At 44.5% G+C, this 15,862-nt stretch overlaps 1 protein-coding gene across 11 annotated transcripts in view; it reads right to left on the reverse strand.

Annotated features, from left to right (window-relative positions):
* Window positions 1-15,862, reverse strand: part of Dclk1 (doublecortin like kinase 1) — a 288,806-nt gene that overhangs the window by 23,239 nt on the left and 249,705 nt on the right. For all 11 annotated transcript variants that reach the window (XM_032898371.1, XM_032898374.1, XM_032898373.1 and 8 more), the window contains 4 exons: window positions 14,791-14,924; window positions 13,033-13,110; window positions 12,581-12,677; window positions 9,015-9,095 (listed from right to left, as the gene is read on the reverse strand). In XM_032898371.1, coding sequence (XP_032754262.1) covers window positions 9,015-9,095; window positions 12,581-12,677; window positions 13,033-13,110; window positions 14,791-14,924 — 390 coding nt within the window. The remainder of the gene's footprint in view (window positions 1-9,014; window positions 9,096-12,580; window positions 12,678-13,032; window positions 13,111-14,790; window positions 14,925-15,862) is intronic.

Consider the following 15,862-nt stretch of genomic DNA (forward strand, 5'->3'; position numbering starts at 1 on the left):
AGAAATATGTATGTGTGGGTCCAGTTCTTGAGATTCTGGTCCTTCCTTTCCTTGAAGACCTAAGTCTAAATGACCTCTTCTAAGACATTTTCCCGTTTAAGCGTAACCCATTCTAATCACTTTTTGTTAGGTCTCCAGCGTCTTTTACCTTTCATCTTTTATCATAGTTGGCATCGAGCTACCTTATTAGTCTACCATATTAGACCTATCATGGTCTATCTACTGTCTGTGTATCCTCCCACTCATTATGACTGTGTTGTACCACCTTCCCCAAGTTTTCTGCAACCATAAATGCAAGCACTGGGTTCTTTGTCCTATGCACAGTAGGCATTCATATTACAATGAACATTAATGGCCAGAAGAAGGAATTAACTAATATGTTGGTTTTTAATTGGAACCAAATCTGGAGGAAGAGTTTCCAACAGTACAGAGGGAAGGATGATCCCATTTTATGGAACAAGCCAGAAATAAATGCTGAAATGGAAGAATTCTTGGGGAAGTGACAGAAAGAGGGATGGGTGAAATACCTACTCTGCTGAGAGCTATGTTGGGGATGCCAAGCAGTGGGAGAAAGGAATGACCTCTGCCTGTTTGAAGCCTGCGTGCTAAGGGAAGAGAAAAATACATGCTGTGACCAAATATGAAGCAAGCCAACAAGATAAGGAGGTGTGGTCACAAGGCAACTGACTCCAAGGCTCGATGGGAAATCCCAATGTGGTCGAGAGGAATGAGAACATATTGTCCCACTGTGAACAGGCTTAGAAAATTGCTCATGGGGAATGGATTTGACCTGGCCTTTAAGACAGTAACGAGGTTGACAGGGAGGAGGGGTGGTGATGTTTTGGTGCACAGTGTGTCCAAGTGGTAAGCCATTGCCTGCCAAGCAATGTGTCACTCGGGTTATCTCTAGATAAGAATTTGTTCAGAAGGATAACAAAAGGAAAAACAGGAGAACATTGTTCAAAATAAGTAAAAGCATAGTTTCAAAATACAAAAGAGCTGTGCTTCTCCTTCGTTAAGGGTTTATTTTTAGTGTGTGTGTGTGTGTGTGTGTGTGTGTGTGTGTGTGTGTGTGTGTGTTTTGTCTGTGTATGTGTATGTTTGTATGTGTATGTGTATCACATGTGTGCAGAGGCTGTGAAGGCCAGAAGAGGGCATCAGAGTTCCCTGGAACTAGAGTTACAGATGGTTGTCAGGGGCCACGTGGATGATAGGAATTGAACCCAGGTCCTCTGCAAGAGGAGAAAGTACTCTGAACTACTGAGCCTAATCTCTAGCCGCCCAGCCATCATGCGTGATGCATGGGTTGTAGTCTTAGACTGATGTAGTGTAGACATGTGAGCGTTGAGTTGCCTCCTACTCAGACATCTTGTAGCTCACTATCTAGATTTTGACTCTGTGATGTGGTTGAATGATGATAACAAATACGTGGTAGGGATTCTTAAACAAAGTTTAATTTAAACAGATTCAGTGGTGTAGATAAATGCCACTTCCAAAGTAGTATTATAAAAATGGCACTGAAATTTAAGTCAGCGAACCATCTTGGAATGTGTTAGGATTTTTTGAGAAATTATTTACACATCTCCCAGGCCTCGGAACGCAGTGGAAAGTCTTACCAATAATAAGCATCATCTGGCCCCAGGGGGGCTTCTTCTTGAATTAAAGGGGCTGCTCTCATACACAATGCATTGTGAGGTACTGCTACATTTCATTGTAATAGTGTAGACGTATGCTACCCATGTCCTGCTACAGTTCCAGGCCACCTCAGGCAAAGCATTTAATGATGACCTTTTCCACTATGAAATAGGTTGAGGAAGCAAATTGAGGTCAAAGAAACTTGCAGTCTTAGTTGTAGTCTTAGTACATGCTAGAGGAGAAAGGGGAGGTGGCAGACAGCAGGAAGGAGGAATCAAAGAGGGACTTCCAAATAAGGACAGTGTTCTTCTGTCAGGGGAGCTGAGACAAGGGCAGAATGCACAAGGTTGAGATGGAGGGGAAGGTTGGTTGAGGGCAGGGAAGGAAGGGTTAATTATCGGTGGCTTATGCTAACAATGCAGACGTGATTCCCTCTATGCTCAGACTGGTGCCCACTAGAGGCCTTACCAGTCCCGTCTGAAGATGGACACGCTGAGGCTCAGAGTGCCCACATCATTTGCTCAAGGTTCAGGCAAAACTGAACTATGTCTGGACTGTTCTTCCTACCAAACCACACTATATCAGTAGAGGACAATCATTTTCATGGGGTCCTTTAGGCCCCAAGTTAGTTTAGTGCAAATATTCAATTGGTTGCTCATTCCATGATGAAAGTCACATAGCAGTGAGGTAACCATTCACTTAGGGGCAGAAGAAACCAGAGGATACTTGGGCAGGCCTAAATCAAGCCTGAGGAGGATTTGGAGGGGTGGCAGGCACGTCAGGGCAACGCTCCTTTGGGGCATCTTAGAAACGTCTATGTTAAGTGGAGACTGGGCATCCGTTCATCTATGGCATGGGATGTTCACCTTGTAGGGCCAAGGCTCCAGGGTCACAGGGCACACTGAATAGTGTCAGAAGGCCTGGCTGACCCTGCATGAAATGGAAACTGGGCTTTGCAGACAGTGGGGATCTCGTTGGCGTGGGCTGTACTTAGTAGCTTAAGTGTAAGAGAGAAAGATCAAAGCGGTTCAATGGTTCAATAGATGCTACCATCATCTGACTCTAGACGGATCCAGCCCATGTCCTGGGCCACCAGCAGCTTTGCCAGTTTCCCTTCACCAGGCTCCCCAAGGCAGGTGCCTGAGGAGAGGGTTTGCTTCCCGCCATTGTACAAGGCACTGCTTTCTCATTCCCCAGCCTGACTCTGGCTCTCATCTCCCAGTGACTCTTTTTCTGATGCTGGAGATTCAGGCTTCTAGCCTTAAATTTCAGTGAAGGTTTGAGCCACGCTGGGACTATCGTATCAGTTCACATGGAGGCAGCGAAAGGCACCAGATTCTCACAGGTTGTCAGAGATAATCTGGGCTTCATAAATCTTAGCAATTTCCTCAATGAAATAAGGTTTCTCAGCTACAGGAGGCAACACACACACACACACACACACACCACATACACACACACATACCACCCTCACATACTTACACACAGTCATATAGCACACACTCACTCCCACACACTCACATATTCATATATCATATACTCATGCACACAGACACAGAGTCACATACATAGTCACATAGCACACATTCACATCTCACACATTCACACCTCACACATTCACACCTCACACATTCAGACACCACACACACTCCCACACCACACTCCCACACCAGACTTCCACAGATTCCCTCTCCCTCTCTCCCTCTTTCCCCTCTCTCTCTCTCTCTCTCTCTCTCTCTCTCTCTCTCTCTCTCTCTCTCTCTCTCACACACACACACACACACTGCAGACAACAGGTTTGCCTCATTTCTTGATACAATTTTCTGCAGGCCTTGGGTATGAGAGGTACAGGACATGAAGACGCAGATCTCCAGGGCTCCGATGTGTACCTGATTGACGGTGGGCGTTAGCTAACTTACTGCTTTGCATCAGTGCAATAAATAGAACTCACTAAAACCATGCATTTTTATATATACGTCTTTATCACTATTACTTAGAATAGATTATGTGCCAAAAAATGTGCTATGAATTTTCTGGATGTGACAAACCTGGCAGTATTTTACAAATAGCTGTAGTATTATTACCATACGCTCTGGTTTGGGAATCATTTCTGAAGTTTGACTCAGGCTGGTTGTGGTTTAAGGCTAGTGGATTTTGATTTAGAAACTCCCGTCCACCACTTGGCAGAACATTGCAACTGACAAGAACAGAATTAGTTTGCAAAATGGAAAATGAACTCTCCCAGCTGTCTGCAGGAGAGCTAACCTCCTGGTCTGCATTCTCTCAGGGTTGCCGAGGAAGAGCTGTGGGGAGGGGAGGGGGGGGGCGCTCGAATGTGAAGTCACTCTTTCCTTGGGGAAGCATGTCAGGGTCATGCTTTAGAAAGCTGCCTTCCCCATGGCTTTTGGGTTTGAATCAGGGATCTGGTTTCCAGTCCATTTATTGCCAGACTCTATTATTAAAAATATCTGTAGATTTATGAGAAGCAGTGAAGCCTTGCATAGTTTACTAGGAGGACATTCTGATTTAACGTAAAACAATCCCAGGTTCATTAGCATGCTTTTGAATAACCCCTGCATTTACCTCCCAGAGCACTGCCCACTGTTCTTGTTAACGTCCCCAGCCCCACATGACCCCAGGACTCCCAGCATTCATCCTCCTCGGAGTCTGAGATTCTCGCTGCACTTGGCAGCGAAGGGGAGGAAAGCGACCAAGTGGAAGTGACTTTTCGTGTTGTCATTTGTGATTCGTGAATATAGATAAGTAATTTCCATTTAATTACAATGTCACTGGAACTTGTTTCTCATCGCCTGTTCTACCCACACAATAGGGGAGCACATCTGTATTCTCACGTGCCTATGGCTGAATTCTCTTAGTCTTCACAGACTATCCTGAGATATCATCTAGACTTCTCTCTTCTTTCTCTTGGTCTTTTTCCTCTGAGTACCTTGTCTCAACACTGTCATTCCAAAGGAATAATTAGGGAAGATAAAGGAAGCAATACTAAATACAATGGCTAAGGAAGAAATAAGAAGTCTCCACTTGGTACTAGTGCTAGCTTTTCTCATGTAAACCAGTCCTTTCATTAGAATCGAGTCTAGAAGCCGTTCTGGAGTCATCACCAGGGAGCTTTGAGAAGCCTCCACAGTGACCTTGACAAGAGCAATGGGCGTCTGACGGCACAGCCTCTCATCAGACCCTGAGTGAGGCTCCACGGGGCTTCATGCTTTGACATCTCTCTGCCTTTGTTTCTTCATCACTGAACTCAAGAAAAAAACGAAGAAAAAAGTAAATTAAGAAAATGACAGGGTTGGGGATTTAACTCAGTGGTAGAGCACTTGCCTAGCAAGCGCAAGGCCCTGGGTTGGTCCCCTAGCTCTGAAAAAAAAAAAAAAAAAAAAAGAAGAAGAAGAAGAAAAAAAAAAAAAGAAAATGACAGCACCTGAGAGTGTTTGGAAAATGACACAGGCTAAGGTGGCTTAGCAAATTAGACAACCACAGCAAGACAAAGAAAGCCATGCAAAATGTAAAGTACAACTCATTAGATCCTAATTACAAGTAAGAGATGTTTTGATTCGGAAGTATCTGGTCATCTGAACTTTCCCCCCAAGATGCATTACTTGTCAATAAAGCCTCGTTTCAGGGAAAGCGACTGCTCCTTCTTCCTAAAACGATCAAGACGTGGTGTTGGCTATTCCTGTTGTCACATAGCAAGCCTGTCTACAACAGAGGGTCCAAGGAGGTAAATGAACTTGGCTGTGACAGCTCCTGTGGGTGTTGTGCAACTGTGTTAAAGCCAGTGTCCACAGGGCTGCTAACGCACACACCACTGAGAAGGAGCTTGTGGCATAAAAACGGAATCCTTCAGGGGCTACCCGCAGACCAACACATACCGTAACTCGCATTTTGTCACTGCGTGACAACAGATGACCCGGTTATTGGCTTTACCTATCCATATCCAGTAAAAATGACTAAGTACCTAAGGGCTGGTCTTCACATTGTTGGCTCCTAACCTTTATGCATGGGCTTCTCTTCCTGTCCTCCAAAAGGGGAGACAGGTTGATTTTATTTTCCCCCAATCTGTTTTCTCTGGCAGGAAAGAGGTTTGGGGGAGAGAAACAAATTGGCCTGAAGTCACCAGGATGGATGAGCCCCCTCCATTCCTCTCTCACAAGAGTTTCATAGCAAGGACGCCTTTGTCCTTGTGTCTCAGTGCACCTCGTGATGAGCCATGACACTTCCCAGGCCCAAGAAACTGAGGAGCAAGGTAGAGCTGGCACCCAGAATGTACTAAAAAAAAAAACCATGAACTTGCTTAAAGGACACTCCAGGATGAAGGGTAAAATAGGTGACTTTGCTGACTCCGTATATATATATATATATATTTAAAATTCTACTGCCCTTCTTCTCTAGTTTCTGTTTCATTAGAAATCACCGTTTCGATTCCAAGCGGGCCGGGTGGAAGGTCATCGTATAAGCAATGCAGAAAATCAGGACTAATGAGAGCGCAGGAAATGTTTTCTGCAGACATCCAAAGGGTTTACAGAACTATTATTACTTTTAGGCCCCTCGGGGAGAGACTTTCCGTGGTGGCCAGATATAATCTGATTGCCAAATCCAAAATGTCTTGTTAAATTTATATCCCTTGAAATCCTTAATTCATTTATTTTGGTGGCATGGTCTTTTTTTTGCGTGCTGACCTTAACAGGGCTAAGTGAGCACTGGCTACCAAAGCTCACTGTTAAAATGTGTTATTTGGAAGCAGAGCAAGCCGTTTCTGACCCAGTCTCCATAAAGATAGTTTCAACGCGACGACGACGACTCTTTTTTACATCAAATATCAAAAGGGTTTCTCCAATGTGCATTTTGCCTCCATGAGGATGGCATAGAGGAATATTGTGCCTTATTTTAGATCTAGATGTCACATTTGCCTTTTAAAAAGTTTTATGTGTTCTGAGAATCCCAGAGAAAAGTTGAAATGAAGCAGAAACCCAGATGTACAGAGGTTCAGAGCTGAGGAAGGGACTGGTCAGACGCAGGGCTTGTGTGAAACAGCGCACAAGGCCGCTGAGGGGACAGACACTTGTGCTGAGGGGTGCCACTGTTTCATGCAGAGGATAAAGCTGGAGGTGTCCTGCTTTTGTGCTTTTACCCCGGAAGGGTTGGGATGTTATTGGTGTGTGCTTTGGAATCAGAATATAAGGACTCTTGTTTTCAGCAGTGTCTAGAGTCTCTCATAGATACAGACCTGTTCACAGGGAAGGTTATTTTGTGGCACACAGCCATGGTCTGCCATAGCTGACCCATCTGAGGGACTGAGCTCTCCAAGTTATTGCATCAAGTGCTCTCCATACTTCTCCACAGAGGCATCTGGCCTGACCCTGCTCACTGTCTAAAGCTGTTCGGTTGGGTTAAACAAAGTTCTTGGAGGGCAGGTCGGAGAGACAGTGAAAACGAGTTTAGGTATCTAAAAGGACTCTTGTCACCTAAAACCTCTTTTCTTTAGAAGTCAATGCTTTGAATTTTGCCATTGAATCTCTGTGGTCACCTAGCTCAGTTTTTCTAGGTCTCATGTGTAATTTGGTAAGTTGTGGACCATGGGTGTTAAAGATCATTCTTAATCAATTATTGCCATCAAGACATCCTGCAGTTGGCGTGTAGCCCTTCCCTCTCGTACGCCTAAGAGAAGGTGTGACCACTGTGTTGAACCAGCTAGTCTGAATATGGTACTACTGACTTGAGGTAACATTACCACAAGGTCAGTGCCCATATGGCCCTCCTCTGCTATATTCCCTGCATTTTCCATTATTACAAGACAAGGGCAGACATAGTGTGGTATACTGGACTCTCCAGACTTTGAGCTTGAAGTGTGAGATGCTTGGCTACAAGTTTTGTCTCAACTCCAAGTGAGAAAATCCTATCCCACGGACTCAGTCTTCTCATCTGTGAATTGGGTCAAATAACAACAACACTGACTATCTCGAAGGCTTGTTACCAGGCTGTCGCAACCTTCCTGCTTTGTAGAAAGAGATAAGTTTGGCTCAGCATCCTGATGCAAACACAAAGTTTAGTGGGGTTCAGGATTTGTGAGTGACAGTATTTGTGAGTGGGAGCTGCCCTGCCCCACTGTCTTGGAGAGAGGAGATGAGTACCTTCACATCTGCACAACATTTTGGAGACTCTGCTACATGAAAGGGCCTAAAAGAACCCTTGGCTCACATCCCTTCATGATTCTATTCACTAACATTCTCCTGTCGTATAAAGACAGCCTTACCATGGTGTGTAGACAATTACATCCAGACATGGGAAGCACTGGACTGTTGGCCCATGACCATTAACTGATCCAGCATTAGTGAGATCTCAAGCATGTACGAGCATGCACGCTGCCTCACCTGTTGAGTGTATTTCCCATCAAGCCTTGTTCTCTGTAACTGTTTTAGAAGGAATTGGCGTGTTGCCTAGGTGACACATCAGAGAAGGCAATGGGAAAGCTTTGCTGCCTTCAACCTAGAGCTGCATCTAGCAGTAGGGAGGTTGACAGAATCTGTGTTTGTGAACTAATGTGTCTGTTAATGTCATGCCTGTTTCTACGAACAAATTTGTATCTGTTTTCAGTGCTAGAGCTAAGAGCCATTCAGCCTAATTATGTAGCGTCCCTCTCCATCACTGGGGACACATGGTAACTGGTTTAAAAGTCACCAAGTGGTGGTGATGGGCATGATGGATTAATACATATAGGGTGCTTAAACCGTGTTACAGAGCCTTGGACTTGTGCCCTTTATGAATACTAACCATTATTACTTACCAGAGTGGTCTTACTAGTCATTAGTAGAGAGGTACAGGACGGTTCCATTGCTAATGAAGTATCACTAGACCCTTAAATGGCGGCTAGACACACTATTCAAGAGCCTGGGAATGCAGAGCTTCAAAGCCGTCACTCTGAAATGTCACTTTCAGAGGGCCTCCAGGTGCAGTGAGCACACTCGGGATTGAGTGGTACTGTGCTGAGCTCTCACATGTGAGCAGAGGACCTTGGTTACTGGAATTCTGGTATCGAGACACCTAGAAGATCTGCACCACCTTATTGGCAGTTATCCAGCCCCAATCTCAACACACAAATCCACTTTGAGGCAGAAGGATCAGGACCACAGCTGTGTCTACCTCCCAGTTGGAAGTCAGCTCTTCAGGAAGCAGGTAACATGGACAAATCAGAAGCCTTCATGGGAACACATGGGTGAATTTGTGACTGGCCTGGCACACTTAGAGAGGGCACCAAGCCAAACACAACACTTCAGGGAAGAGGCAGTCCCATCAGGAAATCCGCAGATAAAATTTTAAATGAATGCTGGCAGTGAATATAGAGAAAGAAGTTCACTTACGTTAACCCAGGGGTGCTCAAGGACTTGCACGGCCGAAAATCTCTGGTCCACGTTAACCAACAGCATCATGTTGATGAGCTCCTGTGAGGGGAACATTAGACTCTGTTTGTCCAACCTCGGAGGGGGAGGCTTGAAGTTTGCTCATTCAGGCTCGAAATCTCAGTTTGTGAAAGCATTTGGGAAAGTTCCCAACCTAAATCACATCACCCTGTTTACCCATGACCACCTGGGTCACACCTTCGAATTTGGGACACAAATATACCTCTTCTTTACGTTGATATTTACTTGATGTATTTTTGTGCAGGTTAGAAAAATTACTTGATATATTTATATTGATAAATATTTAAGTAAATTTCATGAAATACTTTCAGATGCAAAGAAATTGCTCATGTTAAATAGTAAGCGATCCAGTCTTTCATTAGGATGCTTTAGCTTAAAGCCAGATTCCTTAGTTGCTTAGAAGTCACATTAAAAACAAACAACACATTTGGAGCTGGAGAGGTGGCTCAGTGGGTAAGAGCACTGGCTGTGCATCCAGAGGACCTGGGTTCAGTTCCCACCACCCACATGAAGGCTCACAACCACCTGTAACTCCAGTCCCAGGGGCTCCAGCGCCCTCTTCCGACCTCTGTAGGCACTGCACACATGAGTCGTTTACGCACACAGACAAAACATAGGTATGAAATAAAAACAAATAAAACTTTTCAAAAGATACTTTAAAGTTCTGGTTTGACAGACTGAAGGGAAAATGGATCCTTACCCAAATTTTCAGGCAGCATATTCAGGACTAAAGGAAAGGTATGTAAGAGCATCAGTGGCAGGGGAAGCCCTTGGTCCTGCCAAGACTGAACCCCCAGTGAATGTGATTGTTGGGGGGAGAGCAGTAATGGGGGGAGGATGGGGAGGGGAACACACATAGAGAAAGGGAGGGGGAGGGGCTGGGGGATGTTGGCCCTGAAACAGGGAAGGGGAATAACAATCGAAATATAAATAAGAAATACCAAAGTTAATAAAGATGAAAAGAAAAAAAGAAAAAAGAAAGAAAAGGTATGGAGGAGAAATTTCCAAAGCTAGTTGGTGAAGTAGGAAAAACATTTTCTGGAGATATGGGTTTGAGTGGAGCAATGACTTTGCCGTGCATCCCGTCCACTTTGGATTACAAATGGGGATATGTGGTATCTGGTTCCCTATGTTCCACATGGGATGCCTGTTGATATAGGTCTGCCTTCACTTTCTTTAGCATTTCCTAACCTCGGGGAATGTGTGTGTGTGTGTGTGTGTGTATGTGTGTGTGTGTGTGTGAGAGAGAGAGAGAGAGAGAGAGAGAGAGAGAGAGAGAGAGAGAGAGAGAGGGAGAGGGAGAGGGAGAGAGAGAGAGAGAGAACGGTTTTTTTTTTGGGATTTATGCAGTTGGTCAAGCTCTCAGGCTATAGAGTGCTGACTGGAGGAACTGAGGTATTCCTGAAGGGCTATGTTGGGGTGTCGCTACATATCTGCATTCAGAAGTCTAAGCTAGGAGTAGTCTAGCTGGAGCCAGCTTGAGCTACATCGTGAGAGTATATTTATACATGAGAAACCTTTGCTTGTCCTGCAGATCTGTCACTGTGGGGCCTGCCTTTTACACTTCTCTCAAGGACTGATATTTCCCTAAGTCCAAGGGTGGGCACAGTAGAACAAGATGAGAGGCCCATGTCCAGCAAGCATCACTTAATGTCCACAGAGCTCAGGGAGAAGAGTTTTAAATGAAACTTCAAGTAAAGAAAGAGAAAGAGAGAGAGACAGAGACAGACACAGAGACACAGAGACACACAGAGAGAAAGGCATATGCACTGAATGACCAGATAATAATCAAGTTTTGAACATTGAATTTTCAAGCATTTTAAGTCAGCACTGTTGGGTTTGGATTTTTGTTTCAGTTTTTCAGTATTTGCAGGCACGTGACGGTATCTTGAGGATAGAACACAAATCAAAACACAAGACTGAGCTATTTCATATGCATCTTATGTAAATACCTGTCCATGGTATTTTTGGCATGCCTGCCTTCGACTCCAATCTGTCACAGGTGCAGAACTGTCTATTTGGGATGACATGTGTTGACACTCAAGTTTCAGATTTTGTTGCATTTGGATTCGGAAATTTTAAAATTAGGACTGTTCAATCTACCGACATCAGAAAGTGATGAAAATGTCCGCCCCACCACGGGTCTCTAATATCCCAGCTATAAATATCCATTTTTAGAATACCAGCAATAGGTATCCATTTTTAGATGCAGAGATACTGTTTAAAAATATGATATACGTGCGCAAAGTTACCACTTTGCTCAATTTTCACATGCAGGTCCAGGCTATTCCGTAGCTTGTCTGCCGTGCAGCACTCCCCACCATCCCTACAGAAGCCCCATCTGAAGTCTAGCCTTCCTATATGGATGGACGTGAATGATGGCATCTCCATGAAGTCCTTTTGATCATCTCAACAAAGATTGAGGCTGGGCTCTCTTCCCTCAGATTAATCAGTCACTTAATTCACTTATTTTATTTATTTTATGTATATGAGTATACTGTAGCTGTCTTCAGACACACCAGAAGAGGGCATCAGATCCCATTACAGATGGTTGTGAGCCACCATGTGATTGCTGGGATCTGAACTCAGGACCTCTGGAAGAGCGGTCAGTGCTCTTAACCGCCGAGTCATCTCTCCAGCCACTTAATTCGCTTATTTATACAAGGCTCATTTACCTAATGCGTTGGACCACTGGATGTGTACTGATGTGCACAGGACATCCCATGATGTAGTAATTGATGATATGGCAACTAAATGGGCAAAAGTCAGGGGCTGGAGAGGTGGCTCAGGAGTTAAGAGCATTGGCCGCTCTTACAGAGGACCCGGGTTCAGTTCCCAGCATCCACAAATCCAATTCCAGGCAAACACACACATGCATAAAATAGATTTGTAAAAATGGACAAAACTTCTAGCCTTCAGAGAATTGTCATTCCAGTGGGAGAGTTTGGAAATTAATTGCATAAATGAGATTTGATTTCCTACCTACATATGTTTATTTAGGTAGAGGATATAGGTGAACAGTTATATGATAACGAAGGAGAGACATGAGGGCTCATCTTCTGGTTTTTCATTTGTTTGTTTTGTTTTTTTTGCGACCAAGAACACCTGTGGTAGAAAAGTAGAGGAGGAGGACAAGGCCAGGGGGACAAGGTGAGGAGGATTAGGTGAGTCAGGTAAAAGTTAAGGGCGACAGTTGAAAACAGTGGCCAGTAGTGGCTTCACTGAGAGGGTGACATTAAATCAAAATCAACGCAGGGCAAACAATAATTCTGTGTAGAAATCTGAAATGCTAAGGAGTGGCAATAGGATGATGGCTCCAGGACAAGCAGTTTTTGGAACGATTGAGCCCTGAGGCCTGTAAAATCTTGGGACACCCAGTAATTCTACCTACATGTGCCCTGACGTCACACTTGTGTCTAGTCTCTTTGTATACGCTGATTTAATGAGAGTCAACACTTTGATTACAGCACCAGGATCCAAGGAACAGGGAAGCAACAGACCCCTACCTTAGCAGAATCTGACACATTGTCCCAATACGGAGATGGAAAGTCCACTTGGCCCATCAAGATCTGGTCAAAAAGCACCTCCTGGTCATCCCCACTTCTGTGCAGACAAACAACAAGAGAAGCGTAGCTGAATGCCTGCTCATCACACCTCCTGCCATTTTGTGCATCAGAGCCACCCTGTACCCTTAAAGGTGCGTAGTGTACTTTTTAAAAGCCTCTGAAAATGAGACCATTTTGGCAAATTAACAAAGAATAAGGTTGAAGAATATGTGAGGAAGATTTATGGAAAGCATGCAAATTAGCCCACATTATGGAAAATAAGAATGGGAATCCCAAGCGGGGCTCTTGAGGTCCCTGCTGCTGCAGGCTGTGCTGTGTGAGAAGGGCAGATAGATCACTCAGAGAATAGGGATGTGATTTGTTGGTGCTGAATAAAAGATTGCTGCTCGTACCCACGGAATGGGGGGAAACCACACAACAGGATATAAGTGATCACGCCAGCTGCCCAGATGTCCACCTTGAGGCCATATCTGAAAAAAAAAAGTGATGTTATAGTTAGCAAAGTAAGCCAGGACAAATTATGCAGCTAAAATGCACGACTCTTCTACTACAAGCCCAATGAGACCAAACAAACCTTTATAAAATCTGACAACTAGACTCAGACTACCAGAGAGTGCTGTCCTCACAGCAGGACATGCTATACAAGCTGCCAAAGGAGGTAGGTGACCAACAGCTCCACCCGGCTGCGATGCCCATGAACCACAGCCATGATCAGCTTGTCCGGTGCAGCGGTGGCACTCCTACCTTAGTGGTGACCAGCAGCTCTTTAATTGGATTTAAGTCCTGATCAACAGGATAGAAATCATGCCAGCTACCTAGGGCTAGTGAAGCCATGGAGAGAACCCATTACTGCCACTTAACTAAGTCAGAACAATTCCTAACTGCGTTCTAATTACTTGTCCTTATGTCTACCTCTCATCGCAGACATTTCTCCTTGCAACGGAGACAGAGACCAGTGCAGAAAATCACAACTGGCCAACGTGAATGGAACAGCAGGTCATGGGATGACCAGATCTAATGGATTCTTAGACAAATCATGCACCCAAAGCTCAGGTAACGTCGTGAAAGAAGGAGAAAAATTGTAAGAGCCAGAGGTCCAGGAAATCTGCTATGTGAGTCTCCTAGATTTTGACCAGGAGGCTTCACCCATGATCCCTCAACAATAGGGCCACCTAAATGAGACCTGGACAATGGGAAACAGATGTTTCGTATGGGAGACAAATTGTATGTTGGTTCCAGCTGTAGACAAAGAACCATAGGTAACTGAGAATACGGAAATCTGAGAGGAGAATGAGTCTTCCCGAGGGATGGGTGTGTGTGTGTGTGTGTGTGTGTGTGTGTGTGTGTGTGTGTGTGTGTGTGATAATAACAACAAAATAGAGCCATTAATTGCAGAGGGGATGGGAGAATGAGAGGGGCTGGAAAGAAGAAGGGGAAGGGGGAACATAATATATTTTAACTTTTTAAAAGTTATGTAAATTGCTTCTTCACCTTTTGGCTAAGATCACGCGTAAAAGTTAAATAAAAATGACATCACCTAAAAATTATCTCTGCAAAAGGGAAACAAAGCAACCTAGCACTGAAAGGTTGGGGCCCAGCGGTTGAAAGCTATGGCTTCTTTGCAGAGGTTTCCACGTTCGGTTCCCAGTAGCTACACAACAGCCCTTCCCATCTGAGGCAGAGACTGACATTCATTTCACTCTGCACAAACACCAGCAAAAACCCAGTGGCCAGTCCTCAGAGGCTCAGATGTTTGTTTCCCCTAGAGGAGTAATAGTGCTCACTCTCTCTAAGGTGACTAAAATAGGGTCAGGACATAGAGCTAGCTGGGAAAAATGACCAAGGCGACTTTATTACAGGATAAGGCAGTGTCCTACTGCATTAACTGGTTTAATTACTACTGCCGTGTGTTTGTCCACTTATCTGGACATTTATTAGAAATTTTATGGTTAATAGCTGTTTTACCTTTAACAAACATGAGCTTTAATCAAAATGACAGTCATTGGCATTGAAAGACAGAGGAAATTGGCTGAACAGGTAAGAGTAAAGGAGGGAGGAGGGGAAGAGAGGGGGCGGATTCTGCTCAAGTGGGACAGCTCTTTAATGATTCATATTCTTTTGCGAGCCCTAAAGTCCAGGGGAGCACTCACCCAGTCTCTGCAATGATTTCTGGAGCCACATAAGTTGGGGTGCCACAGACTGTGTACAGGGGGCCGTCGACAATTGTGGCCAGACCAAAGTCACCCAACTTGAGTGACTTACTGCCGTCCTGGTGCTCATACACCTGAAAGAAACGTTAAAAGGCTTAAGGGTCATAAAGCCAAGAGCACTGCAGTTTACGTTTAATGTAAATGAAGCAACGGAAGCCCAGGCAATTGTGCAAGGGCAGCATCCAGGAGCACATCCTGGGTTCATTTCAACATTAGAAGCAATGAAGGAATGGCAAGTGGAAATGTGCTGGTCAAACAACGGGGGTGTTCATGCAGTAGGATGTAGATGCTCACGAAAATGGCGATGTCGGGGCTGGGGAGATGACTCGGTGGGCAAAGGTGCTTGCCACCAAGCCTGATGACATAAGCGTCATCCCAGGACCTGTATGGTGCGCGCACACACACACACACACACACACACACACACACACAAACACACACTTTCACACACACAAATACACACACACTCACTCACACACACACACACACTCTTTCACATGCAAACATACACTCACACACACAAACATAAACTTTCACACAGACAAATACATACACATACTCGTTCACAGGCACACATACACTCACACAAACATACACTTTCACACACACAAATACTCACCCACACACACTCACACACACACACACTTATACACACACTCACACACACACACAAAGTAAGTAAATGTAGAACAAATCGAAATGGGAATGTAGGGTCATATTTATTGGATTATACTTGGGAAGTGAAGGGCTGCAGGGTGGTTTGTAGAGCATGTCCATTAAAAATACACATGAGGACCAAACTCTGAAATAGCACAGTGCTGTCATTTCTCCCTTTGCTTATCTGCATTTGATGGTTTCCACAAAAAGCAGCTCAGAAAGCCTCTAGCTTCAAATCTACCAGTCATGAAAATAGTTACTTCATTTCCACATGAGAGACTATTTAATCATGCCACCCTTCAGTAATAGAACAAAACATTCACATGGATATTAAAATTCTTTATTTTTAGTGCCC

Source organism: Rattus rattus, chromosome 3, assembly GCF_011064425.1.
Source record: "Rattus rattus isolate New Zealand chromosome 3, Rrattus_CSIRO_v1, whole genome shotgun sequence".
Taxonomy (NCBI): Eukaryota; Metazoa; Chordata; class Mammalia; order Rodentia; family Muridae; genus Rattus; species Rattus rattus.